Source organism: Takifugu flavidus, chromosome 18, assembly GCF_003711565.1.
Source record: "Takifugu flavidus isolate HTHZ2018 chromosome 18, ASM371156v2, whole genome shotgun sequence".
Classification (NCBI taxonomy): domain Eukaryota; kingdom Metazoa; phylum Chordata; class Actinopteri; order Tetraodontiformes; family Tetraodontidae; genus Takifugu; species Takifugu flavidus.
In genome coordinates this window covers 10919331-10947179 of record NC_079537.1, presented here as the reverse complement: position 1 = coordinate 10947179, position 27849 = coordinate 10919331, and the positions used below count along the sequence as shown (strand labels likewise).

Here is a 27849-nt window from a genome sequence, read left to right as displayed (position 1 = left end):
GCTGAGCAACAGGACAAGCAGCACAGTTCATATGTGAAATAAGAATATTTATTCAAAAAAATAAACAGTACATTATTTACATTAAATACTAATTGCACCATTCAGAGCGTTGCTCCCTTTATACTGTGGTAAATTATTTACAAGCTTTAGGTTTTGGACAAAAATATAAATTAATAGAGCAAATGTGCTCCGTCTTGAGCAGCAGATTGGATTTCCAACACTCACGGGGCTACAATCTTTTCGATTGTAAACGTCAGTGACATTAGACATTAAACATCTCATGAACTCAGTGTCGCAAACACTGAAGCCAAAGGTCAAAATGGGATTCTGATTTGAATCAAAGCCAGAAAAGAAACAACCTTCTGTGATCGAAGCAGTGTGACATGATTTCCACAGCGAGAGGTGGTTTGCTCATCGCGGCTGAGTATCGAGACATGTTCAAAGGAAGGAATGCTATATAACTGCCGAGGTGACTAACCACAGCGCTATCTCAGCACAATACAATGAAAGAATAAAGCTTTTGTCCTTAAGATAGTAATACTTTTGTGTGTCCAAACTTTGAGATCATCAAAATGTTCCATGCGGTTCAGCATCTGAGTGAGTTCACAGGATTAGACCCCAAACCCTGTCGGTATCCCAACAGCAAGACTTGAGGCGGTTTTAGTTCGGAGGAAAGTCTGTGTTGCTGCAGCTGAGCCCTAATTTGCGACAACCCGGGACTTCATCCAGTCCAGACTGGCAGGCAAACTGGTGGGAGACAGAAGAAAAAGGCTATGTCAGCGGTGTACGTACTGGTGATTTCAGGCAGAGAGAGTGTGTGAGGTATGTGTTCAACGCACCCTTCGCCCGTGAGTGCGCAGCATGCCTGGACGTGCCACGAGTGTGACGTGATGGTGTCGAGTGTGAGAGACTGGGAGATCTCCGCCGCCGTCATGGAACCTTTCATATCCTGTTTGTTGGCCAGAACAAGAATGGCCGCCTTCTGAAGGTCCTAAAATAGAATCAGAGAAGACATCCGTGAGGCTTTCTGCACAGTTCATGCACAACACACACCAAGAAATCTCCCAAACAGAAGTTTATTTAAATATGTGCTGACTGAATCTGAAGTGGAACTTCCTGGTTCCATCACGGGTGCGCATCATATGATCGTCCCGCGTCATTGTGGAAAAAGTCCCCCAGATTTATGTGTAAACTTGACGATATTTGGACACATGAAATACAAATAAAGTCATAATTATATAGGAAATTGTCACCTTTTTCCATTCCAGAATGGAACTGGTGAACTTTAACTTTCGCATGACAACTAACTAAAAGTTGTTTAAGGCCAGTTTTCTGCTGCGTCCTCACTTCTCCATGTATCCTTGCATGTCGACTTTGTATTTTTTCTGCGCATGCGACATAAAAAATCTTTGTCCTCGAGAGTAGATGTGGCAAGTTCAATCATTCAAACGGAGCCATTTGACGTCTTGTCTGAGATAAAGATGTGATTGGCAGCGAAGGGGCGAAGTCTGGATCGTAAACCAGAGCGACCAGATGATTTGTTCCTACCTCGTGTGAGAGCATCCGATGGAGCTCCTCTTTGGTCAGACTGAGGCGTTCGCGGTCGGTGCTGTCCACCACCAGGATGACAATCTGAAAGATGGAGATCGGTCAGCGCCTCGGCGACAGCTTCGATCATTATCAACATCGAGTGGGTTCATTTGTGGACACGAAGCACGCGAGTGGCATTAAAAAAAAGCGTCTTTCCGCACCTCTGTGTTGCAGTAGTATGAGTACCAGCTGGCTCGAAGGCTCTCCTGCCCGCCGATATCCCAAACTAAAAAGTGCGTCTTGCGCACGGTGATCTGCTCGACGTTGCTTCCGATGGTGGGCGACGTGTGGACGGCTTCTTTCGTCAGGCTGTCAGCGCGGGAACAAAACATTAGGGCATCGAGCGGCACTAAACCGGACTCTCACAACTTCAGAGGTCAACTTACAACTGATACAGGATGGTTGTCTTTCCAGCATTGTCCAAACCCACAATGACGACTTTGTGTTCTGAAGGAAAGTGAAAACCACAAAGGCTTCAGATTAGCAGGTGTAATCATTCCAGCAATCAGGAATTACATTATAGGTCAAAAGAATGCAGAGATAAGACAGACGGAGAGTTACATCACAGCACATAATGTTGGGTTTATGGTTGTTACATTAAGCTTTTAAGTTTATCTGTGTGGGCTTATTCTTATTCCTATACTTGTTCTTTATATCATTGTTGTTATTGTTGTTGTGTTTATTTTTTGTAACATGTGAATTGTATTCACTCAAAACTTTACACTAACATGAATAACTAAAAATTGTAGAATTAATCAGTCTTACCTCTGTCTCCGAACACAGCCAACATCTTGGTCAGAAGAAATCCCATATTTTGCGTGAGTGTGTGAGGGAGTGTGTATATGAGTCTCCCGCTGGAGGTGAACTTCAGTTTCTGTCAGTTCAAATGTTTCTGCTGCTCATATCACTTTCTGCCTGCGCGTCACGTCAGTGGGCGGGGCTTCCGGGGTTTTTTCCGTCAAGCGTGTATTGAAAGTACAGTTATGGTGCGTTTAAAGCTGTAGGAAGACTAAAAGCATTCCATTGTTATTGTTATTGGCTCAGAGATAACTAAGAGTCTACTACCGTAAAACAAAATGAGCATATAGAAACTGAAAATGACTTTAAGATGTATGTGTGTAGTATATTTTCAATTGTTTTTTTCACGATGCTGTGGTGTTTTCCACCTGTTTACCTCGATCACTTTCACTTTGTTGATATTGTATAGGGAGAAAGTAAGGTTGATTAAGTCATTTGTATACATCTAGTGTCACCGCGAAGCACATCGATGCATTGTACCATAATAAAGCCTGAAATAAACCGAGATGGGAATCATTTTAAAAGCTCCCAGTGAGTTCAACAATATCGGAGTAGACCTCTAAAGAGGAAACCAACAAGACACAGATCAAACAATAATAAACAATAAATTAATGACAATGCCCTCACTTAGAGGAAAAAAATTGCTTTGAAGCCTTATCCTTTTTTTGACGAGAAAACGTGGCTCAAAGCATGACTCGTCTGATGTCTGATTTTATGGAGAAGTCCGTAAAGGCCACACGTTCCGTACCTTCGCATGTTCCGTACCGTCACATCCTCTACGCTTTTCCGATGACTCAACAAACGTCGCAGACGTCCTCATATACGGAAACAGGAAGTAAAAAGCGTTTTCTTTCTCGGTCACGTGATATTCAATAACGAAAGCAGAAAGCAAGTGTCAAGAATTCCCCTGTAATTCCCGTCAACAGCACAACTTCCAGATATTTCCAATTCTTACCAGTTCCCCTCGCACAACCGGTTTCAGTCTAGATACACGCGTTATGAACTATTCTGTCGCTACCTGTAACATTAGTTTGAGTTCAAGCCACAAATAAAAGTATTTCAATTCGGAATAATGTAAGACTGCAAGAATAACAATGATGTGTTAGACTGAGTTATTGCTGTCACTTCATTAACAATACTTTTAAGACAAAAGAAAAAAATCCTGATTAAAAGCAATCAGGTTTTAAAACCAACCAATGGTTTTAACCTAAAACCAAGTGGATTTGCCTTCAGCCAGAACAGTTTGCTGGTGCAAAAACTTGCGCTAAGAGCTTTCTGTAAACATACAGAAGTACACAAAATAATTAACCATATTAAGCTGCTTTTACAGACAGTAATTTGATGTTACATTACAATGGAGGACTATTAAAACTTTTTAAAAAAATTTGGACTTAATTGTTCTTTAAATAAACTAACGTCACAACATGAAAACACAACATTTTCATCTTTTTGCCACACCCTATTAAGAATAAGAGAATTGAACGGAAAGAAAGGTGAAAAACACCACATTTTAAAAGCTGTGATACAAATGACCAGCTGCATTTTTCAGATTTTTAATTAAAATACGAATTTATCCACAGATTAAAAATGAAAGGCAGAAAAAGCAAAATGTAGCTACAATCAGGCACCAATGATACATGTTATTTTGTATTCTTAATAATTGCGATAACGCAACAATAACATCATTTACTGTTCATTATTCAATACTTATTTATCCGGGTCAAAGCAGCCCACCGAAGACATTCATGATTTCTCTAGTTTAAATAAATGAGCGAAGACCAAAGCTGATCGTACCCAACCCCCACGCAGAACCCCTTCTGGGACTGTTCTTACTACTTTGCTAAAAATTTAAATTAAAAAAAAAGTTTTGTAGGAGAAGTAAAAGCAACACTAATTCAGTCACAAATCAAGAGTTAAAGAGTGGGTTTAATACCAGATAAGATAGCTGTGGGGTGGAAGTTATCTGTCACGCACAGAAAGATTTTACAGGACCCTGAAGAACGGGTGACGAAGCTCGTGCAAAGAGGAGGAGATGAGCCACATGCCTGAGCAACAGCGAGGAAGAGCCACTGAGACATGAAGACATGAAGGTGGTGTTGGAGTTAAGACATCCCACCAGGGAAGTGGCGGGAATGGCTTGGTGAGACATTCCGGCACTTGTGATTGGAGTTTTGTTGAAGTAAGGGCGTTTTTAAGGTGGCTAAGGCAGGACGCGTCCTTGGTAGTTCCAAAGAGGAGAAAACAATGAATGAAAACAGCCCCCCACCCAGCACCCACGAGGAAATGGGCCTCTATCATATGTGGCTGAACCAAGTCAGAAAAAACATTCTTTGGAGTGTTTATACAGCTGATGGGACTGTAGCAACATTGATAAAAGTATGGCAACTTCTCCGCCTTTGTTTTTAAGGTCTGGGTGAAAGGAAAGCGGAGGCAAGACCCTGACAATGCACACGGAGACTCTGGTGACAATAGACCCTGTTTAAGACTCCGGAGGACACACGACAGGAAACGCTTCTAGCAGCCGTCACATTCTACATTGGGCTGAGTCGCACAGGTCACAATCACAGTCACAATTATTGTCCTCATGAAGTTAGTCCCATGATTCTCATGCAGTATCAACGTAGGAAACAAAAAAGAAAGACAAATATTACTTTTTCCTAAACAGAAGTAAATTCAGTTGGAAGTTGATGAGAATGGCAACTGGCAGTTGGTGTGTTACTTTACATTGTACTCTGGTGTAAACATAGTTGTTAGCCTGACTGTCACACGCACCTCTCCCCTCCCTCCCTTCCTCCCCCCATTTCCTCGGGACTGTCCAATCGCCTCTTCGCCTCATGTTCAGCGGATGTAGACGTCCCTCCCCCAGTCGTCCTGGTTCTTGTTGCGGCTCTTGTTGGCCCCCGTGTCCACGGGGTCCTGGCAGTAACGCTCCCTCAGCTTGGCGCGTCCGTGCGGCTGCGGCTGACTCGGCATCGGGGGGTGGTTCAGGTTCTCCTGGTCTGGCTCTGCGCCTTCATCTTCCCAGGAAGCCTGTCTGCCATGATGCTGCGCCAGGTGGAGGCGGCTGCCGCCCCCTCGGTACGGCTCCGGCTCTTCGTAAGGGTCGGTCTCAATGTCCATGCAAGAGTCGCCGGCCTCAGTGTAGGCCGAGTCCCTGCTGCCCTGGGTCTCTGAGTCAAAGGTGTCTTGCCTTGAAAGCCCCCGCCCACTCCCGCCTCGTAGCTGGCCGCGAGAGGAGCGCATGTGCGCCTGCTGCTGCTGCTGAGGTTTTGCTCCCAGGTCTGTCTGATAATCATGCAGGGAGCCACTCCCCCCGCACTCTGTCAGAGACCCTTCCTCTTTCTGCTCGCCGTGCGCCAGGTACGGCCCCTGCAGCCACATCCATGCCGCACAGCAACCATGCAGAGACACAAAGAGCAGAGCATAACCACGGGTTTAGTGAGTCAGCAGGGTTAGCACAAGACAACACAGAAAAACGAATGCAGATTATTACAGGCGGACATGTGGCAGCTGAATTACCTGTGGTTTCAAATGTTTATGACAAACATGCACACAGAAACCCAGAAATGCAAAATCGGTGTGTGAGTTAAGCCGACCGAACAGCGCCGCCCCCTGGCAGGTAGGCCTCATTACAGAAAATGCCGAATTATCTCGTCCTAATTAACTTAAGTCTGCAGCACCTGATGGTTCCACCGGCTTGACAAATCAACAAACTGCAACAAGTTGCTCTCGGATCAGTTTTGCTGCACATGGGAGGACACCCGGGGCTATAAAGCATGCCTGCAGCCACTGGGTGCAAGCGTGTCCAGGACGTCGACACCTCCGACAGCCTGTGACCGACCATAATCGACGTGCATGGCGCAGCCGATTAGTACTTTCCCCACAAAAATGATTATTTTACTGGACAGAGCATTAGTAACAGCCTTCAGCAAACTATACGTTTCAGTCTGAGGAGGCGGACGTGACTTGCTGTTTTTAGGGGCGGTACCATGGCAACACGGAGGAGGATGGCAGACTGGATTCAGCCTCCCTGAGAATAAAATGCGGTGGAGAAAAGAGGCCGAATCGCTGCGGAAGGAAGGTTGGAGGCAGCAGATATCACTTTACCCTCCATTACGGTGAAATGATCAAAGGGCGGGAGAGTCTCACAGGGTTAATCCTTGCGTCCGGTGCGGTTGGAGTTCACAAAGTGCAGAAAGGTAAACACTGAAGTCCTACATTTTATTTGTGGGCGTTGATTTATGCCTGAATTTCTATATGGGCACGTTTGAATACAGACACGGATTTACTGCACTTTTCATCAGGGTACAGACTGCACACAGAGCCCCCCCTTATGGCCCCGTCTGCTGGACTTCAGAGGGTGTGTTCCTCCTCTTTCCCTTCATTGGCTACAGCACCGTCCATGTCAGGCCACAGATCCAGGTTCCTGCGCAGGGAGGTGAGGACCTGTACCTGCAGGTTGGAGACGGGCTCGGGGGAGGCTGCCAGGGCCGCCGTGGCCATGGTGCGGTTCAGCAGGGGGTTGGGAGGGTTGCTGCTCGGGGGGTGCGTTGCCTTCCAGTACGCTTCCAGGTAGTCGGCCAGATGCTCGCAGGCATCCTCCAGCTGGTTCTCATCCAAGATGATGTCGAATAACTCCTGCAGGCGGGTAAAAACGACCACTTGTTGTCTTTTACAGAAGCAAAAATGATGGATTTAATTTACATTTGTGTGTTCTTTTAAAGGTAACCATGGCATGCTTTTATATAGGGCGGTGTCAGCAGTTTAAATACTAATGAGGAGGGGAGAGGCGGGGTAAGGTGGAGGCTGGGGGTGTGGCCTTGACTAGCTTTCATCTATGGAAGGGCGGTCTTACTTCAGCTGCTTTTCTCATAGGCTGGTCAAAGAGCTGTGGGCGGGCAAAGCAGAAAAGGGGGCGGTAACCTTTTTTAGATGGGCCTGTCTGAGCTTTCATATTCCCAAAGGTAGAGAATAGTCTCTGGGGCATGGTTTAGGTCTATCGCCATGTCAAGCTACTGGGAGACCATAGGCAGGCTAGGGGAACCCATATTAATGTTAAAAAAATCTTTATAATGTGAAATTCTCATGACTCGGGACCTTTAAAGCTCTGTAACTCACTGGTGGACATTGAGCCAGTTTGTCTGCCGCCACCATCTGCACGTTTAAGTGTTTAGCCTGGGACTTCCCTCTCGATTTGATGAGCCTTTGAAGAACCTGCACAGAGACAAAAGAGGAGTTTGAAAAAGGTCAGACAACTCAAGTCGTGTCGTAAAAGCCTTGTGCGTGTTGTTGAATGCAGATAAGACAAAGTCAGAGTTTATGAGGAATTTATGACCTCGTAAATGATGTTTTCACCTTGGGGGAGGCTATTTTGATATAGACGATGATGGGAGCCAGGGAGGTCTTGGCCAGCTGGGACGGGTGGTTGATGGTGTCAGCGTCCAGAGCCACCAGCTGGAGGGTGCGGGCCAACTCAAAGATGCGTTCAATCTCGCTCTGCACCTCCGCTGACAACAGAAGTGAGAAGGGTAAGCATCGGGCAGCGGCGAGGCGACCCACGGAGGAGACAAAGCCACAGTTTTTGTCTTTGTGGTTGCGTAACTGTTAGCTTGCAGCTGGTCATGCATGTAATTGTTTTTAAATAAAACAACTCAAGCATATGGACAAGACTGGTTTCCATTTATGCGCAGTAAATGGAGCAGTGCAGCATCCTCATTCTGTTGCAAACCTCCCATCATGTAGAACAACCAGATGGCGACCTTTGGTTTTTCAGGTTAAATACGGAGGATCTTGAGAATGAGATGCACGTCGCTCTTGATAGTCAGAATAAAAGCACGTAGTTTTACTGTTTGCATAAAACAAAATACTTTAAAAAAATACAGCAAAAAAATAATAAATTGTTAATCTGTTAATCCGTCAGGTGAACCGCTGTGGACTGCTTGAGTGTTATGTTCTCTTTGTTCCTCAACAGCAGCTGTAAAATCTTTTCAGAACGGCTGTCGGGCCGCCGACCTGCGATGTTTAAAGCAAAAAAAGGGACGTTTTTAATCCGTCTGTTTAGAGTCGCAGCACCTCTGAGGTGTCTGAGCTGCAGAGATGACAACTGCACCCCGTCAGGCAGCTTTGGCACAGGAGAAAGAACTGATCTGAATCTGACCTTAAATTTGCGCGAACGCATTTTGTTTTTTCCTCGAAAAAGACTCGTGTGAATTTGGATGGGACGTCTGAGTCTGTTGACCGTTACGCAGAAGTATGAGGAACAGAGAAACTGGCAGGCAAGCAGACGGGCAGACGAACGATGGGTGAGCGCACGATGAAAACGGTGAGGAGGAACGTTAAGGGACGAAGCAGAGAGCATACGTACCCAGTACGTCTGAATCAAAGAGAGGGGTGGAGGTGGGAGGGAGGGAGGGATGGGGGAGGATGGGTGGGCGGAGGGCAGAAAAGACAGGATGGAGAAAGAGAGGGGAAGCCAGATCAGACTCGAGTCAGAGCAGGATTTAAAATCTCTCAGAAACCCGAAGCACAATTCAAACTGACGCCGCGCGTCCACCTTTATTAAAGGATTTTGGCGTCTTCATGAAAACGCCTTTAACCCCCGCACAGTTCTTCACACTCTCCTCAGTTTCTGAGCTTCGAATGCGTCAACCTGTCCAGCTCCCTGCGTACAGATGTGCTCTCAGGAGCTGGTTCGACAGAATCAGAACTGAAGACACATGTGAATGGGTACTTTCTGTTTTGGAGGACTCTCCTCCTCCGAGAGACCTGGGTCAAAAGTAAACATGTTATGAAAATGACGTGTTCTCTTCCTCACTGAACATTGAGCCTATAAACGTGCTGCCTGGGGTCTGTTCTCAGGTCCACGAGTGGCCTTCAAGAAAACACGCTTGAGTAGGTTTTAGCTTTGACGGAGCGGGCGAATAAACCACGAACTCATCAACAAATGTGCAGCCGAAAAGGGTCCAAAATGAAATAAACCAAATAGATCCAAGTCAACAGCTGCCCTGTTCTGGCACCTGTCTCCATCTAAGTAAGAAGAGGGCACCTTCACAGCTGTGGAGCAGAACTTGGACGTTCAGAAGCAAGAAAAGGATTATTCGCAGAGCTCCCAGCATGCTTTGCAGCTGCCTTACCCAGGCTGGAGCGGGTGCTGGAGCGCTCGATGATGGTGTGTTTGCTGGGGTTATTGAGGACTGAACGCTTGGCCAAGGAAATGTCCGCTGTCACCCGGGTGATGGATATCCTGAAACAGACCGGTCGTTAGCGGCGTCGGAAACCTCTCAGACGCCGCGTGATGGATGCGGCAGTGGCCGCCGCTCTTACCTGCCCTCAAACTTGTGCTTTAGAAAGTCAAACAGCGCCTTCTGCATCATGTCTGTGACCTAAAGAGAAGACGGGCAGACGTGAGATCGGGCGCACAGGTGCCATCCGGTGATTCTCTTCCCTCCTTACTTCGTATCCTTTGAGCGACGGCCCCACGAGGATGATGGGCCTCATGGAGGGGACCACGTCGTAGGGAGGGACGTGCTCCATCTGCAGTGGGGAAAGTTCCAATCAGCCCCATGAAGCTCGCACAGATGCGGCGTCACGCATAAATCCACATGAAACCAACATAACCCACCCCCTCTCCGCCGGGGCCGCCATTTTATCGACTGTCTACCGATGTTTCCGAGGCAGAGATCAATTTCTCACCCCAAAGTGTTTGCTTCTATTTCTTACTCTGCTGTCTCACATAATTAAAGTGTCCATAATTAAAGCAGGCGCCGCTGATCGCTACTCGCGCCTTCACACCTCTTTTCTCGGCGCTTGTTAACGCCTGTTTAAAGTGAAAGCGCCAAAAACTTTCCACTTAACATAAAATCAACGCAGACACATCCGTCTGTGGTCTATAAGGCTCGGATGACACGCCCACGCACGTGCGCGATCGGGAATCACGACGGATTCATCATAAGGACGCCATAAGCTTTTAGAAAACTTCCTGTTTTTCTGCTGAGCACGCGGAGAAAACGGTCGCACGTTCATCAACAACGGTAAAATTGGATTTTTTTTTCCCTGCTCTTGTTTGGATCGGTTTTCCGAGCACGCCTCCACCTCTGTGAGCCGGGCAGCTCTTCAGGCAGGAGTGGACCGGTCCACTACAGCACGTTATGTAAGGCCCAGCTACAGAAGCTCGTTTCACTTCGTTTGGCTTGGCTAAAAATACGCATTTTAAAAGTTTTCCAAGTGGTTCTAGCTTTTGAACGGGCAGCGCTGAAGCAGGACAGATTCTGAGTAAGGATAAAAGACAATGTCGATTACATAGATGAAAAAAAAACGTGTAAGAAAGAGGAATCCTTAAACACTACAGTGCACACGTCGAAGGAACATTATTGGCTGTGCTAACTCATCTCCACGCCTCTCACTTCTCATTCCTGTAACGTGGGATTGAAGCTGCGCTGAAAAGCGTTAAAAATCCACTGGATCTGAAAGCGAGGAAGCTGCGCCTGAATCTGCCCCCTGAATCATCGCATTCGGCGTCCTTTAAAGCGTGGAAATATGCCGTAAATCACAGCGAGGCCTCACGTGTTACCACAACGAGGGGACAGCGAGATGGGGGGTGGAAAGGGGGAGCTGTTAGAGGTTAGGCTGATAAAGGCAACACTCACCGACTTCTGTTTCTGTTTAGCAGGAACACCTGCAGAGTCATTCCACGCAAAAGCAAGAAGGGACAAAAAAAGAAAAGCACAAAACACAAAAGCATATTTGGTTAGTGACAGGTTAGGACGAGTGAGGACTAACCGGCCCCATTTGGTCTGTCTGTGTCCCTAATCCTGCCAAATTCGGTAGAGATCAGGGAGCAGCGGGTAAAGTCAACACGTCTCCCAGCTGATAGCAACAGAAGCTAACATCTACACCAGGAATGGGAAAATCCAGTCCCCGAGGGCTGGATTCAAACCGGGTTTTCTATCCTACAGGTAGACACCTGGGGTTCCTGCCTGGTAGGACACAAAACCTGGCCTATATCGGGCCCTCGAGGACTGGATTTAACCATCCCTGATTCATGCTCCTCCGTGTGAGCTTGGTGGCCGGTGCCGGGGGGGGCACAAGGGGTTAGAATCAGCAGTGGGGACGACTCAGTTAGTGAAGGTCTCAGAGGGGTGGGTGGGCGATGGGAGACCCTCATGTTACCTTCTTAAAGAAGGGCAGTCGGTGGACGTTGGCCTGAGGGGACGTTACGCTGCCTGACATGGCCTTGGGGGAGCGAGGGTCACCCTGGAACTCAGGGGGCTCCTCAGCGTCCAGATCGAGGGGGTCAGCGTCAAAGGTCACGGTGGACATGTCCACGTGAGCTGATGAGGAAGGGCGGGCGGAGCAGAGAAAGGAGGACAGAGGAAAAGAAAGCAGGGGGAGGAGGGTAAAGAGGAGAACAGGTGAGAATGGAGGAAACTGCAAAGAGATGGCAGAGCTGAAAAACTTGAGATTTGAAAATAAACAACAGAGACGAAGAGAAGAAGAGCATCAAATCATCATGGCGGACAGAGGAGGGGGTGAGGAAGAGAGATGCCAGCGAAAGTAGCAAAACCTGGAGGGGTGAAGAAAGGAGGTATGAAAGAAGCGCAGAGATGGAGCTGGGGCCTGGAATTAGTTGATCTGACCCACTGATACGGTCCGACTGTTCGAGCGCTGCTGGAAACATCAGACAGCAGCGACGCTGCCTTCAGGGGCCGCCAGAGAGTCGTAATTAAGGCGCACACTGTGCTGCCAGGGGATGACCTTACATTAATATCATTCTTTTATTTAAACCTGGATTTACACAAGCTCCTTTAAGCGTCAAAGGCTAGATATGCTGTCGAGATTTAATAGAAAAAAAATCAAATCCAAGTTTAATCTTACCAAAAGCTTGTACTCGTAATATATTTGCAAATTTAATTTGAGTATTTTTACTTAAGACTTAAAAAAAAACAACCTTAAGCTTATTCTGGTCCTGTTTTTATATGGTGCTGCACACACACACACACACACACACACACACACACCACACACACACACACACACACTCTCGCTCATCTCAAGTTTAATGAGGCCTATCTGTGGCTCTATTTCAGTTTGGCAAAGCACATACATAACAGACCTTCAAGGCCTTTTTCACTTGGCGCCGTAACCCAGGGAGACCTGGCGGGATTCTTCATCATCATCATCATCATCACCATCATACCTGCCTAACCAGCCAATTAAAATCCCTAAATATGTGTCGTGTCGCTCTTCCTGCTCGTCATTTGACGGCGAGAGCCTCGCGCCCTCACCTGTGCCCGGTGGGGTGGGCCTGCGCGTCCCCGTGGTGACGTCCAGACTGGAGCTCCCCCCAGATTTACTGCGGAGGGGAACAGAGCAGCAAAGATTACTCAGAAACAACCCACAATTCATAGCGTGACACGGACCGAGTCATAAAAAGAGACTCGTTTGTCTTTACGGGGACGAGGCAGACCGAATGTATACGCTACACACACGTAGCTGCACCGGTGACTCACATGCCTATTTTTATAAACCTGCTTTACGCTGCCCGCCATGATTCACGGAGTGTATTTGTCCTCTAAAGTGGGCAGATGTGTACTCACCTGGAGCTGAGGCGGTTCTGTCTCATCCTCTGCTCCTGCAGCTGACGGGTGTTCTCCAGTTTGACCGGACTGGGGATGAAGCCCACCTCGCAGCCCTCCTTCACCAGACGCCCGATCCACCAGTCGTTGTTGTACTTCTGCGGGTCAGAGGCAGAGCCGGCTCAAGAACCGCACACCCCCGCGCACTTTCTCCACTTTTTACCCCTTCGTACCTCTTTGATGTGCAGGAAGTCTTTGGCTTCAAAGGAAATGGCCATGCCCTGCACGGGGACGTCGTCGCTGGGGCCGGGGTTGTAGCCGACATTCGTCCGCACGGCGAATGCCACTGGTTTGGTCTGCGGCAGCGACAAGCACGGTCAGAAAAACCAGCGGGATGAAGCTGCGCTCGGGGCGGCAGCTGATCTCTGACCTTTGCCTTCTCGAGCGTGGCGAGGGCCTGCCGGTCGGCCTCCTTCCTCAGGGCCTCTGGGTCCTCCTCCAGAGACACGTCTGAGTCCGACGGCCGGCTGGTGTAGGAGTCTGCCGAGCCCTGAAGGAGAGGAGGGGAATGAGGATGAGGAACCGAAGGGACGGAGAGTCCGTGGCGGCACGGCTGTCCAACGAGGAAGAGTTTTAATGCTGAGTTACTGGATTTTGCTGCCCGATATCTCGCTTTTTTTTTTTTTTTTACAAACGAAACTCAAATGCTTCTGCCACCAACCGCTCGTCTTCTTCAACTGATCCTGGTCCGCAGCCTCGAGAGGCTCCACACTGACGGCTTTGGCGCTGCTGACTGCTGTGTAATTTGAGGTGGATGGATGTGGGAAAACAGGCGGCGGCGGCGAGGCCGAGCCGTTTGATCATTTCGGACAGGTACGGCACAAGAGAGGACAAAATGGCCCCCGGGGGACGCTTTGTTTTATTGCGGATGCTGTGAATGTCTCACAAAGCGGCTGCGGCGTCCGACGCCGCTCGTGCACTGTAGATGACCCTCATCCGGACCTGAACCTCGGCCCACAGCACCGCTGTGAGGGAGGCGGCCTGAACTTCTGTTCCAGTTTCCAACTTATGTAACAATCCCACTTGTTCTTTCTCTCTGCTTTTTCATCGTCCTTTTTTTTTCCCTCTCGAGCTGACAGGACGCCCGGCGCTTTGTAGGAGGCGTTGATAAGAATGCGGACAGCTGAACGTGTCAGGCAGAAGAAGTGAGTCATTAGGGGTAGGCTATCAAAATAGAGGTGAGAACGCGCAAAGCTGACGCGCGCCATATGCAGAGATGAGGAAGAAAAAACATGTGAAGTCAGACAGCACAAAGGGCGAGCCGAGCTGAGTAAAGCGCATAAACGGCGCGGCGCGGCAGCCAGACCCTGCGATAAATGCTTAATCACCTCTCCTCCCACCTGAGATGTAGCATGTGTTGCTAACCCTGCTAGCATAAGCGCCTGGAATCACAGAGCCAACCATGCTCTGACGGCATTTTGGTTTATGTTACGACTGAATTAAAAATGAAAAAGCAAAGAACCTTTAATTTATGCCATGAAAAGCTTTTCATTTAATCGCTTCTTCTCTGATGATGGCACGAACGCCAAACACTAACAGACAGGAGTACAATCATCTACCCAGAGAGTATATGAATGACGCACCTGAGTGGCCTGTTAGCGTGTTTGCGCGGGCATTTATGTGCCATTAATGCACCTTTGATTACTATTCGTGCATCTCTTTATGATTCCAAATGAAAAGACAAACACAAATGTTGATTCTAGCTCAGCCACCTGTCCAGGCGTTCTGTGGCTAGGCAACTGACGACCAAAGGTGCACTCCCTGTTGCCACGGCGACGGCTATAGACGGTCCTCAAATCCTCAAAACATGCCCACTTCCTGTTTCCTTTACTCAAACTCTCACAGCGGCGTGCACGCCAGCTCGAGTGGGAGGAATGATCCTGACATGGCGTCCGGGATCTACGGAGTGTCGCCGGCTGTGAGTCATCCAAACGTCTAAGCGAAGGGTAACGAACTCTGATGGGGAAACGACGGGACCTTCTTAGTGGTGTGTGTCAGAATCCGAAAGGCTCATTACAGAAGGCTGCTGGTGATGCAGCAAAAGTGTGATGGGAGTGTGTGGGCAGGGCCACCATTCCTGTGTGTGTGTGTGTTTGTGTGTGTGTAGTAGTAGTACTTCCGCCTGAGTCACACAGAAATGAGCAAAAAACGCTAAAGCAAGAAAATAGCTATACAATTGTTAATAAAGTTTCTCTTCACCGACCGGTTTAAGAAGCTACAAACTGTTATTTGGCTCCATCATCTAATTAAATCTAATTAAAGTTTAGCTCAGGCTTCACCTCCCTGTCCATCCTGAAATAAGGTGTAAAAATGCTAATGGAGGGTCAATCAGAAGGATAATTAAGAATTAATCCCTTTTGGCGTGGCCCGGCCTCAGCAGACCAGGCTAAACCAGAGTTTGGGTCGATTCAAGGATATTTATTTCACACGACGCAGCTGTTTCTCGCACCGATAAATGTTCTCCCCTCGTTCTGGCTGAAAGAACCAAACGCGAGCGGAGCGAGTGCCTGTTTTCCCCTCTTTCCTTCAGCACTGGTGTCAACGAGGCTCCAATTTAGCTGCTTGCTTCACTTCACATGCAGCTCCTGTTCAAAATAGCTCCAGGCCACCTGATGCTGGAGCTGCTCCTCCATTGGCGGTGTCGGACTACAAACCCCCGGCAGTGTCATAGTAACCGTCCCTGCAGCTCTTTACAGGCGGAGACGGAGATGCAGGAATCAATCGTGGATAAAATACCTTGGGGGTGGGGGGGGGGGGGGTGATGGAACAGTATTCCAATAAGTGATTGATGAAGTATTTGCTCTCAGGCCGGAGTCTGCCCAACAGGCGGCAGGAAAATCCCACGGCCTTCGTGTTTTTACACTCCTGAGAGCGAGCCGGGGATGGGATGAATGGGATGAATGGGATGGATTCACCTCTCCTCGGCGCCGATACTGCCCAGTTGCCCGGCAGCAGTGGTTTGTCAGTCACGGGTCTGAGCTCGTATTGTGTCGCCATAAAATAATCACGTCTTTCAAAGCCCGTCAATATTTAAACGGGAGCGGTGGCGGCGGTGGGAGTGCAGAGGTCAAAGGTCTTCCACCAGAAACAACAGCGGAGTCCGAGCAGGTGCCGGGTCAGGTTTCACAATTGGAAGACACGGTTTCCCTCTGCAACCTGACCTGGATTCTTAAACAGATTACAGAAGATCTTCGCTCTCTGATGGAGAACGGAGGAGACCGAACGCCTCGCTTTCCCCGATCGGCGTCAAGCGGCCGAGTGAAGACGGGAGGACAGACAGAGCTTCCACTTATTGAATCAGGCTGCTCTGTTTTCCTGTCTGAAGCTCATGGCCGGTCGCTGACCCAGTGTCATCATGGCAACCGGCCGGCGGGCGCGGTGATCACCAGCGTGACTCATGTCCGGAACCGCCTGAAATTCCCATTTCCACCAAGGCTCCAATAAACCAAACCACAGACCAGGTTTTGAACTCTGTCGGCGCGGGATTACCGTTTGAAAAGACCGACCGTCACATTGGTACACCAAGAAAATGTCTCCTCAGTTATGAGCACGTTCTTAAATAAAAGGAGGACGTGCTAATGTTCAGGCCTGGTTCTGACAGAGCTCGCTGTCAACAAACAACCTGCGGCTGTCACCAAACACCCCTCACGGGCTCAACGGTTCTGCAGGACAAAGCCAAACCATGCGGAGAAACCTAGATCGAGGTTCCGTCCCGGCTCAAACGGCGTGATCAGCGCTCACCGGCACGGCCACCGTGCTGGGACAGCTAACCGGACCGAGGCTGCATGTCTAATTAAAAACACAGAGTCCCTCCAGCAGCTGTGGCCCGGCCCAAAATGGAATCACAGAGCGAAGAGGGGGAGCGAAGAAAGCCACCGACCGGGAGGCTCTCAGGACACATTATCCCGCCGGCGTCCGACGGCAAACGTGTCCACAAGTTTCAAACTTCCAGCAGCGGTTCCACTCGGTCAGGCTCTTACCATGACGGGCCTTTGAATCCTCTCGATCCGCTCCATACCTCGTCAGCCACACTTGCCACACCAAAGAGTCAGTGCTGGACTTCTGTGTGTGTGTGTGTGTGTGTGTGTGTGTGAGAATTAGTGTGTGCCTAGTTTGACGAGTGTAGAGGTGAACATGTGTGTTGTGTGAATGTGTGTGTGATAGAGGAGAAAGCCAGAAAACAGCGCTGTATGCCTGAAACCAGGAGAGCGGCTCTCTTAACCTCCAACCCCTTCACACACACACACACACACACACACACACACACTCTCACACCCACCCCCTCAGACCTCAACTACTCAGAGGAACGTGAACCTGGTGAAGAGGAAGAGAGCTGGAGCTGGCTGGAGGCTCGGGTTGCAGGACTTGTGCTACATTTGCAAAGTGGGGAAATATATTTAGCCCCGGCCGGCCAGAAACAGGGACATGAACGCACTGAGACCCAGAAGGAGGCTTGGTATGCAGCCGTCAGCCATATAATGCCCCGGCTGACGTGAGAGAGGGCTGGGGCAGGGCCCAGGGAAACCCCCCCTACCCTCCACTCACTTTGAATCCCTCCTCTCAGCCTCTTTTCTGATCTCATTCTTCCCTCTTTTTGTCTCCCGGGATCAAACAGCAGAGGATTGATGTAATGGCAGGAAGGAAACGGCGCAATTATCCATTTTAGACAGCGTGTAAAACCCCCGCCGACTGATATTTCATTACAAATGTCCTTTACAAATACAAGGAATCCTCATGAAATAAATGACAGGATCAAATAAAGGCGTCACAGAGGTGTCGTTAGACAGGTAGTGGTGGTCTTGAGTGGAGCGTTTCCCCACTGTGTCCGCCAGGGGGCGACCGCGAACCCACTCAACATCAACCTCTCCGGGTTACAGATCAGCCTGGTGGCGGCTGATGCCCCCCCCCCCCGGCAGCTAAGGATGGGCAGAGAGATGAAAAACAGAGCCACCAGTTGGCCCCTCGTGCTGCTACACGCAGCAGCAACTGGGACTCTGCTGGGATTCACATGTCAGGAACGACAGGAGGAGCCGCTCGTCTCTGCCCAGCGTGGTGGGGGATTAGACAGCAAGAGTCAGATTTGATGAGCAGCACGTTGGGCTCCTGTGGGCAGCAGATCGTGACAGGTTGTTTGCCTGAGGCAGGTATTTAAGCTAATATTAACGTCTCGTACGGCGTCTGTAAATCACACCGCCCGACACATCACCCGCTTAAGATTTCCCCTTAAAGACGCAGGAGAAAGTGGGGACACGCCCAGCATGAAGCGAGCAGACCCGAGTCCCCGCAGGCCGCGGCTCCAACGAGCGCGAGGGAGGTTGCAGATGGCCGACGCTTTGTGAGAATAACATCTTCAAACTGAGCAAATGTTTGCTCGCGTCCAATTATAGAGGCTCTTTTCACAGCCGTCCAAAAGCCTCCTCAAACCGCCGCAGCATTTTTAAAACGAGGTTCATCTTGTTGTATAATGTGAACTAAAGAACAACTAAGAAGGAGTTTCCATAAGTCGACTCCCGTTTTAACCATCTACGTGCCTGAACGCCACACGCCGACATATAGGCAAACATAAACACGTCTTCTCCCAGGCCCCTCCATCTGACTACGTCGCGCACGCAGGGAGATTCAGTCGCCCGGTTGCCAAGGAAACCAGGCCGAGTGTACCAACTGGCTCCACTGTTGGCTGGTTGTGTCTCTCATGTACGAGCGAGCATGCGTCTGCGTGGGTGTGTGCGAGTCTGTAAAGCCTATAAGGGGCTCTGCATTGAGTGAGTCGCTCAGGGGGGGGGACGGAAATAATCTATATGTTCAAAAACCTTTAAGGCGCCTCGACGCGTTCCCAGCAACATCAGTAAAATTAGCATTTAACCAGTGACTCCAGGAAGCGATGGGGTCTGGACTCCCGGTTTTGGACAGCTTGTCCCTGCTGCTTCCGCCGCCTGTTCATAGTGCCGCGTAATAACGCGAGACGGCGGGGACATTTAGGAAGCGGTAAATCGCCCTTGCTAAGGGTGATGAGTTTCTGAGGTTGTTGGACCTGTGGTGCCCGACCTGCGTCCCACCCAGGCGCACGCGGTCCCCCAGCAGGACGAGTTAATGACGGGGACAGCGAGGACGCGGCTGACCTTTTGAAGCGGCAGCTTCCCGTGTTCCACAACGTTTGATTTTGTGTCCTGCAGCAGCGCTGAACAGGTAAATATCATTCCGCTCGGGGCAAATCATGTCCCCCCCCAGGGGCGGAGAGGTCAGGCAGAAGAGCGGGGTCCTCGCGGCTCCAGGAAATGTCAGGGAACTGCCGCGCATTAACCCCGCCCCCGGGAATATGCGTCCCTGCGCCATGCTTCACGACACAATACGAAAACGCACCCTTTTATCATTGTGATTAGCCAATGGGCGGAGTCAGGCCCAGGTGAGAGTAACACCTGGGAGGTTAATATGCACAACACAGCTAAAAAATACTGTTTACCTAAAAGATCAAATAAAATGTCCTACCAAACTATTCACCCTAGCCAAAGTTAACGATCTTTCACATAGTGAGAGGACATAAATTTAGCTATCTCTCCCCCCATGAAACAAAGCAAACTGCTCAAATACGTTTGCTTCATTAAAAATCGCATTAGAGAGGAAATTAAAAGGAGCAGGAAGCTCAGCAGAACCGCTGAATTCCCAGCACTGAGAGCTCCAGCTTAAACCCCATTAAACTTTAATTAAACTCCTCATTAAATGAAAGTAAAGGAAAGTGGAGCCTGGGCCCCGGGCCCCTGGCAGCGGCCTCGGCGGCGTGTAGGTCGGCGTGGCGTGTGAAATGTTACCTGTCGGACAAAACTGTTGGAGGTGGTGTCGGAGGAGGTGCTTCCATCGGAGCGCTTGAATCGGCTCTTCCTCTTGGCGTACTTTCCCTGAGTGTGGAAGAAAGACCAGAGTTAAAGACTGACTGTGTCCCTCCGTGGCATCAAAGCCACGCCAGCAGCACGACCGCGGCGAAGCTCCCAACGGCGGGAGGAAACGGGGACGAGAGCGGAGTCGGCTGGTTGGGAACGGGCATCATTTTTCATCTCCTGGCACAAACGGGGGAGTTTAATCTCATTGGTAAACCGCTGGAAAACGGCCTGTTTGAGGCATTATCAGCCCGCCCCTGCCTGCATCGCCATGGTTACGCAGTGCAGACTAATCACATTTGTTGGATAATCTAAAGCTGTCTGCTCACAGGTGGGGGTATAGCTCAGTGGTAGAGCATTTGACTGCAGATCAAGAGGTCTCCGGTTCAAATCCGGATGCCCCCTGACACCTTTTCCCAACGTGGATCTCCACGTTGATCCAGGTCCGGATCGTTACTGGGATCCACAGCAGCGATCCAGTTACCTGCCAAGCCGCCTCCGCTCACTGTTTTATCATCACATTGTGTCATCAAGGCCCCCGGATGACGGATGCTGTCCCACCAGCCTTTAAACAAACACGACCTGCTACGCCGGCGCCAACTGGCGCGAACAGAAAAACACACGGCGGCGGCGAGCGTTCCAGTGTTAACAGTGGGAATAAAAAAGGCGAACGCATCTGTCACACTCTCAAAGCAAACGGCTCATCTAATCATTCAAACTCCCAGAAATCCACTGGCGACAGACCGATGATGACACAGGCACTATTTTCTTTCTTTTCTCTCTCTCACAAACACGAGAGTGATGTCACGAAAACATGAAAACATCAAAGGCATGACTACTGGATCAAACGCATGGAATCACAGGGCGTGGGATCACCTCCACCTCATCGCCGTGGTTACGTGTGAAAGAAGCCGCATGGGTGAACACGGGAACCAAATAATCTAAGCGGTTGTTACGGCGACCATGTGTCAAAGACATCAAATATGAATGAAGACGCCATGTGTCCATACAGCTTCTGCTAAGCACCACAGGAAAACCATCACACACTCAGGACAGTGTGTGTGTGTGTGTGTGTGTGGTGTGTGTGTGTGTGTGTGTGCGTGTGGGTGGGTGAGGTCAAAGGTCCAGCCTTGATCGAAGTGATTGGGCGAGTTCCTGGCAGGAAAGGGCAGAGACCTGCAACAGGAATTTGCCGGAACTTCCTGTTGGTAAACATCCCAGAGGTGTGATATTGAAAGGGGGGGGGCCTTACCGAGGTGACATCGGGACCCCCTTCCCCCGCCCGCGTCGCCACAGACGGCCACGATGTTTAATCAAAGATGCCCTCTGGCGCAGAATCTGGATCAGGATTAACGCGGCTCATTTCTTCTTCTGTGGTAGATGTGCTGGCGAACGCCTCTCCTTCAGGATATTAGAAATGTGGCTCGCCACTGGCGCCTCGTTTATAAATACAGACGCCAGCACGACCTGATGCAGGTCTGCATGAACTTTATATCCAATTTACACACTCGTACACGACGGCGGGGCCGACATTTTTCACGCCGGATAAAGATCTGGCTGCCAAAAAACAGACGGGAGAGGTGAGATGGCGAGAAACAGGGTCTGGAGGTGGAGGAAGAGGTGAGGGTGCTGGGGGAGGGAGGTGAGGGTGCTGGGGGGGAGGGGAGGGTGCTGGGGGAGGGGGGGGGGAGGGAGGGGAGGGTGCTGGGGGAGGAGGGGAGGGTGCTGGGAGGAGTGGGAGTACAGAGGGAGCTTGGTTGGAAGCGTTGTTGAGCTGGGTTGTTTTTTCTCCCCCTCAAGAGAGACAATGACCAAACTCTGCGTGGGCGTGTTTGTTCTAGATATTCTCATCCGTGTTTTTTTTAAAAAAAAAAAAGTATTTAAACTGTTATGACTAAACGTGCCCACGACACCGCGACGCCGCTGAAAGTGGGGGATAGATTTGTTAATTAAAAGAGGAAGATGAAACCAAAACAAGGCGAAGATGCATGATGGGAGAAGGAGGAGGAGGAGGAGGAGAGTCAGAGTGTTATCATCAGTTCCAGAACCTCCAAAGGATTCAGGCACTTCCTGTTGATATCAGGTCCGGGTCGGGGTTAGACGGGACCCCAGCTTGATCCAGCTCCATCTGTTCCAGCTGGGTATGATTAGTATTTAGTGCTGGACTCACTTGGGTAATTACTGGCTAATTAAACAACGGCGTGGTTTGTTTTTCCTTTTCTCAGGAGCCAATCGGGAGACAGTACAAAAACCAGGGTTACGTCACATCCTCATTAATGGTCACACATGACAGACGGATTAAGATAACACAATTATCAGCTGGTCACCGGCAAAAGCTGGAATATGGCGTTAGATGCGATTCCAAAGGTAAAAAACTGAATGTCTATTAAAAACAAACATAAAACCAAACATGAATCCAATCAGAGCTGTAGCGTTTAACCCTCCCGAGCACAGACCGACTTAATTGCAGAACAACCTGTTAATCTTTAGAGGAGCGGAGATGGGGGGAAATGCCTCTTTGGGCTGAATTTCTACACAGTTTGAGCAGTTTTCCAGCGTGTGTCACGTCGTATTTCAGCCCTTTTCCTACCTGTGTGTGCGGATGGTGGTCGAACATGTCCATCTGGATCTCCTGGGTTGAGGTCGATGGCGTCCTGGACATACTACTTTTCTGTACCATTGATTTAACTTTTGGAAATCTATTTTCAGTGTCGTCGGCTTTAGGATGGTGTCGACAGGCTCATCTTTTTTTTTTTCTCAGGAAGGTGCCGGTGGTGTGTCGGGGCTGGATGGTCGTACAATGGCAACTGCTGCCTCCCTCCAGCCTATAGCGTTACAAACTGGCGCACCAGGCTTTTTACACCACTGTCAAGTCCGCAGAGTGGTGGAACGACACATCCGGTTGTTGCTTTCAAAATAAAATTCTTTCAGCGCGAACGCGTGGGAGAAAACGTTTACGTATATGAGCATTAAAGTAATTCGTCTTGGTCTCGAATGTAAACAGAAAGTTTGACTTTGCTCCTAGAAATAGACGACTTTATTAATCCCAGAGGGAAATCATTGGCTTGTCAACAGGAAATGGAAGATGCTAGAGAGAATATACTCCAATAAATATGCAAGTGGGTGTAATGTTTGCTCTGAAAACATGCCAGCACAATCTGACACATGGAGAGGGATCGTTAAGTGAATGAAAACACTGTGATTATGTCTTTATAATTTGAACATTGTCATGTTCAAATTTCAATGTGTCCGTGCAGGCATATACAATTGGAACTTTGATATGCATTAAATTACCACCACCACCACCATAACAACAACAACAACAAGAACGTTTGTGGAAATAATAGTTGGTTACGTCTCGACTGCCGGTAACTCTACATACTTTTACTATGAATTTAATTTCCGGTCCTTGATTGCCTTCCTCTCTCTGCCTTGACGTCTCTTTCCAGAGTGCGCTCGGCAGACTCCAGCTGGGAGCCGAGATCCACGCCCGGCTGAGCAGACCCCACCTTCACTTATCGATTGATGGGGGAGCAACAGGGGTTGGGCCGCGACCATTGAGGCCGTCAGCGCCGCCTCCCGGCGCTCCTACTGGAGCTGCTGGAAACGAGCAGTGGTCCTGGGGAGCGCACACGGAGGCGAGAAGAGTTCATTTTCACAATTGGGTTGTTGCAGCAGGGAGTTAAGGAGTCGAATATTTGAGGAAGAGGAGGGTCAGACTGGCGTGGCCTTCATCACAGACGCCATTAGCCGCGCCATCAGCGCGTTACAGAGTAGACTCCGGGGATGGCGGTGCTGGAGGGGAATGAGCAGCTGTACTCCTTGACATTGGAGGGGAAAACATCCCAGGAATTCATTTCTAAGCCCCCGCGCGATGTGTTGTGAATGGCCCCCAGATAAAGTCGGGAAGGGAAACATAACTTTACGCGCATCGAACAGGTTCTGGTAAAAACTGTCCAAAGGGGGAAACGATGACTAATGAGTGACGCTCAGAAAGAGTTTGTATTTATAATATTTATTCGCTCACACATGCCTAGTTATGCAAAAACAAAATTAGCTTTCAGGGAGACATGAAGCGTGGAACGGCGCCTTTAGTTATCTCCACAGTTTCCATTTTCCTTTTCAAGGTGCGCTTCCGTTTTGGCCCTCGGCGAGCCGGGATCAGCGTCTGTTGATGGTGTGGTGGGCGGTGATCCAATATTTTGGGTACACTTGGTCCGCAGATGATGATTCCAGTTGGTATTTTGGGTTATCCGGGGTGAAGAAGTCACGCAAGTGCCCCTCACGCACCCACACATCGAGCGTAAAGAGTTGCCATAGAGACAGCCTGCTGCTGGAGGATGCAGCAGCGAGCAACATCAGTCCGTATCACCGTCTCAACAAGCCTCTCACTTGTTAATAAAAGCCTCTTTAAAGCGCATTTTAAACATTGTCCCCTCGGTTGAAGTGTTATGATTTAGTTTTGAATTATGATTTGATTATATGCTTAATAGTTGGGCACTTGCATAAATTGGCATTTATATTTGGTAGGTCGGTGATTTAAGAAGGAGACCTTAAAGAAAGGTCTGTTCTTGAGTGCTGACAACATTTTTAAATGATTCTGAACTACACCAGACTGTTTTAACAAAGTGAAATCTTAATGACAACCTTCTCGCCTTTATGGAAACTGCACAGCAGGTGAGGATGAATTGAACGTTTTTGAAGGCATAGACGTAAATATTTTACACGGGGCTTAAATTGAGCAGCATTATCATGATATTTTAAAGCCGATCGAATTTTATATTTTGTAAAAAAAATAAAAAATAAAATAAAGATTACGAGATAAGGCATATTTCTGGGTTCAACGTTGCCCCCTTGTGTTCAAGTTGCAGAATACATTTCTTTACCCATAATTCACAGCGCAACTAAGTGGACAGTACCATTATGTAACTAGAGGTGTAAACCTTTATACGCTTTTTAAAAATGCAGCATTTTAATAACCTCCATGATACACATCTACCATTTCATCCTTGTTAAATGTCACTTTGTGTGTAATTTAGTAAACATATCTTGTGCAACTAGAGTAAAGAGTGAAAAATTTCTTTCGTCTTCATAATGGACTTTCCTCTATAATGGTAGCTTCCAGTTCGTCTCTGAAACCTTCCTTTTCCTATTGAAGTAGCAGCCATGAGGTAGGATTGCTTTTGACGGCAGAAAAAAAGTCACCCATTTACCGGTTTAAATGCACTCCTGTGGAATAATTGTGACTTGATTGAGAACACTGAATGTTCTTTTGAGAGAAACGTGCCAAATAAGGTCCACCATAAACAGATAACCATATATTCTTACGCGGGTCCGTAAAGCACGATGTGGCCGGGGGAGAGGCCATGTTGTTACCCGGCTGTTAGCCCAGTAGCTAGCAACCACGTAACGGCTCAGCCGGACCAAACCTGACCCCAATCATGAATTCTTCCTATTATGTGGCATTTTAATCGGACACTATATAGAAGCGTGTACTGTTGACGTGCTTTGGCCTGTCTAACGTTGCTACATGTGCTGTGAAGCATGCTCAGGCTCCAGAAGAGGCTGGCCTCCAGCGTCCTCCGCTGTGGCAAGAAGAAGGTCTGGTTGGATCCCAACGAGACCAACGAGATCGCCAATGCCAACTCTCGTAAGTAAAGCCACTACCGATCTGCCAGATGTGTCCGTAATACCTGCCTGCTGTGTTTAGGTGAAAGCCTGTGGTGAGAGTCCAAATGTAGTTTCTAAGATTGTGAATTCGACGGAACCTGTTCGGATGAGTGATGCAACCCCAGAGAGGATAGTTGACTAAACAATAATATGGTCGCAGAACTAATGCTGATCAGTTTAATTTGAGGGTTCTTAATAATCTCTACAGATAGTTGTGTCTAACGTGCAGTTTCTCAAAGTCTTCGCATTTGCACGTTTTAATCCGGTGGAACTGGCGTTTCAGGCCAGCAGATCCGTAAACTGGTGAAGGATGGTCTCATCATCCGCAAACCTGTTACTGTCCACTCTCGGGCACGTTGCCGCAAGAACACGCTGGCACGTCGTAAAGGAAGACACATGGGAATCGGTGAGTTGAGACTCTGAATGGTGATTCAGAGGAACCCTTGGAGGGTCAGGACCTCTGGTTTAGGCCTATATGTTCTCCACAGGTAAGAGAAAGGGTACAGCCAATGCTCGTATGCCTGAGAAGCTGTGCTGGATGCGTCGCATGAGGATCCTGCGTCGTCTGCTGCGCCGCTACAGGGAGTCCAAGAAGATTGACAGGCACATGTAAGCTGACGAGGCTTTGCAACGGAACGTTCGCTGTGGATTGTTCTGGATCTCCAGTCCCAGCCCTGCACTCAAAACCATGTTTTTAAATTCTTTCTTGATTGTACTTGCAGCTTTTTAAACTGATTTTTTTCGTCTCGCCCCCCCCCCCCACCCAGGTACCACAGCCTTTACCTGAAGGCCAAGGGTAACGTGTTTAAGAACAAGCGCATCCTCATGGAGCACATTCACAAGCTGAAGGCAGACAAGGCCCGCAAGAAGCTCCTGGCGTAAGTTCCAATGCAGGAATTTTCCAAAGTGTCAACTCAACCCAGTTGTGTATCATTGGGGTTCTGCGGCCGAAAAGGTCGGGTTATTTACGCTTCCGATGCTCTGTCTCACAGCGACCAGGCCGAAGCTCGTCGTTCAAAGACAAAGGAGGCCCGTAAGCGCAGAGAGGAGCGTCTCCAGGCCAAGAAGGAGGAGATCATCAAGAACCTGTCCAAGGAGGAGGAGACAACCAAGAAGTAACCTGAATCTGATGTTCCTCTGCCGGCTGACAATAAAGCTGTACATAAAAACATTGATGACTTCCAGTGCTTCATTTCATGGGAGCGTACGTGCTGTGTGTACGTGCATGAAAATTCTTACTTTGTTCCCTGCACAAAATTAATAGAACTAAGCTCAAAGTAGACTAAGTAATGAACACGTGGTGAGTTTAACGAGTAAATATCAAAAGAAAAATATAAGCCTGTTTTTTTTCCTTTGAGGCTTTTTGATTAAATATGGCAGATTTCTCTGCTGGTTGATGGGTCTAAATGGGGAAACAAGACAATCAGATTACTGCCATTAAGCTGACAAAGAAAATTTAAATTCCATTTAAAATCAGATGGATTTATTAGTATCTAATTCATAATATTAATGAATTTATAGTTTGCAAATAGAAAACAGGTGTAGGCCTTTAGTGATGCTTTGTTGCCACCCAGTGGTCATCGTTGGTATGAATTTTTTTTAATAAGTATTTGATACGACCAGAAATGGCTTCACTTTTTCTTTACTTTATGTTTTAATCGTTGTCAGCAAAGTGAGGATATTTTGGCAAGTCCTCGCAACCCTGTGTGTGAGTGAGTGTATGTGTGTGAGAGTGAGATAGAGAGTGAAAAGGACATTCTGAGACGGAGCTGAAAGATTACACACAGTCATCAATGATCCACTGAGGGTCTCCCATGTCCATTACAGCTATGAAAGGATGTGTAAATTATGCATGCGTCCGCCTGTGACCGTAGACCCACCAGCCCATTATTTGCGTTCTAATTTGTGTTTGGGTTGTGTGACATATGCGGGTCATAGATAGGTCAAACAACCACAAGTGCACCAGCAGCCAGGAATCGGCATTGTTTTCAACTCCATTATTGATCCCCTACCCCGCCCCAAAAAAGACTGAGTTTTGAGATAAAGAAAATGTTACGGCCAAAATAGGAGAAATAACGGGAAAAAACGCAGCGCTCCTGAACGCATCTCTGTGTGACGTCAAAGCCTTGTCTTTAAAAGTAAAGACACGATCTAATACGAGATTTTAGAAAGATCTACATATTCCCCCCCACTTTTTAATGTATTTATTTTTATAGAAATATTCAGCCTCACCAAAATCACTTCGTAGCCTCGGCTCAAAATCTCTTTTTATTTTTCATTTACAG

General features: G+C 48.5%; 3 protein-coding genes and 1 non-coding gene across 6 annotated transcripts; 2 read left to right on the top strand and 2 right to left on the bottom strand.

Moving 5' to 3' along the window:
• Window positions 1-26: 26 nt before the first annotated feature.
• arl5c (ADP-ribosylation factor-like 5C) lies at window positions 27-3124 on the bottom strand. Its single transcript, XM_057015575.1, has 6 exons — window positions 2356-3124; window positions 1977-2037; window positions 1752-1899; window positions 1549-1632; window positions 840-991; window positions 27-747 (listed from the first exon to the last, which is right to left on the bottom strand). The coding sequence occupies exons 1-6, from the start codon at window positions 2399-2401 to the stop codon at window positions 699-701; spliced, it is 540 nt and encodes a 179-aa protein (XP_056871555.1). The 5' UTR covers window positions 2402-3124; the 3' UTR covers window positions 27-698.
• Window positions 3125-3925: 801 nt separating this feature from the next.
• cacnb1 (calcium channel, voltage-dependent, beta 1 subunit) lies at window positions 3926-22750 on the bottom strand. Of its 3 annotated transcripts, none has more exons than XM_057015530.1 (14): window positions 22485-22750; window positions 19829-19915; window positions 13393-13512; window positions 13196-13318; window positions 12984-13120; window positions 12672-12739; window positions 11557-11717; window positions 9841-9921; window positions 9712-9770; window positions 9522-9631; window positions 7744-7895; window positions 7507-7602; window positions 6841-7026; window positions 3926-5757 (listed from the first exon to the last, which is right to left on the bottom strand). In XM_057015530.1, exons 1-14 carry the CDS (start codon window positions 22572-22574, stop codon window positions 5227-5229), a joined length of 2001 nt encoding a protein of 666 aa, XP_056871510.1. In that variant the 5' UTR covers window positions 22575-22750; the 3' UTR covers window positions 3926-5226. The 3 variants fall into 3 exon arrangements, with proteins under 3 accessions (XP_056871510.1, XP_056871511.1, XP_056871512.1); XM_057015531.1 differs by lacking the exon at window positions 11557-11717 and adding an exon at window positions 11034-11062; XM_057015532.1 differs by lacking the exons at window positions 3926-5757; window positions 11557-11717 and adding an exon at window positions 11034-11062 and having other exon boundaries at window positions 6596-7026.
• Window positions 20228-20299, top strand: trnac-gca (transfer RNA cysteine (anticodon GCA)). Its single transcript has one exon. It is a non-coding gene; the product is annotated as a tRNA-Cys (tRNA).
• Window positions 22751-25016: 2266 nt separating the features above from the next.
• Window positions 25017-26735, top strand: rpl19 (ribosomal protein L19). Its single transcript, XM_057015566.1, has 6 exons — window positions 25017-25065; window positions 25438-25544; window positions 25848-25970; window positions 26053-26173; window positions 26332-26442; window positions 26557-26735. Exons 1-6 carry the CDS (start codon window positions 25061-25063, stop codon window positions 26681-26683), a joined length of 594 nt encoding a protein of 197 aa, XP_056871546.1. The 5' UTR covers window positions 25017-25060; the 3' UTR covers window positions 26684-26735.
• Window positions 26736-27849: the final 1114 nt, after the last annotated feature.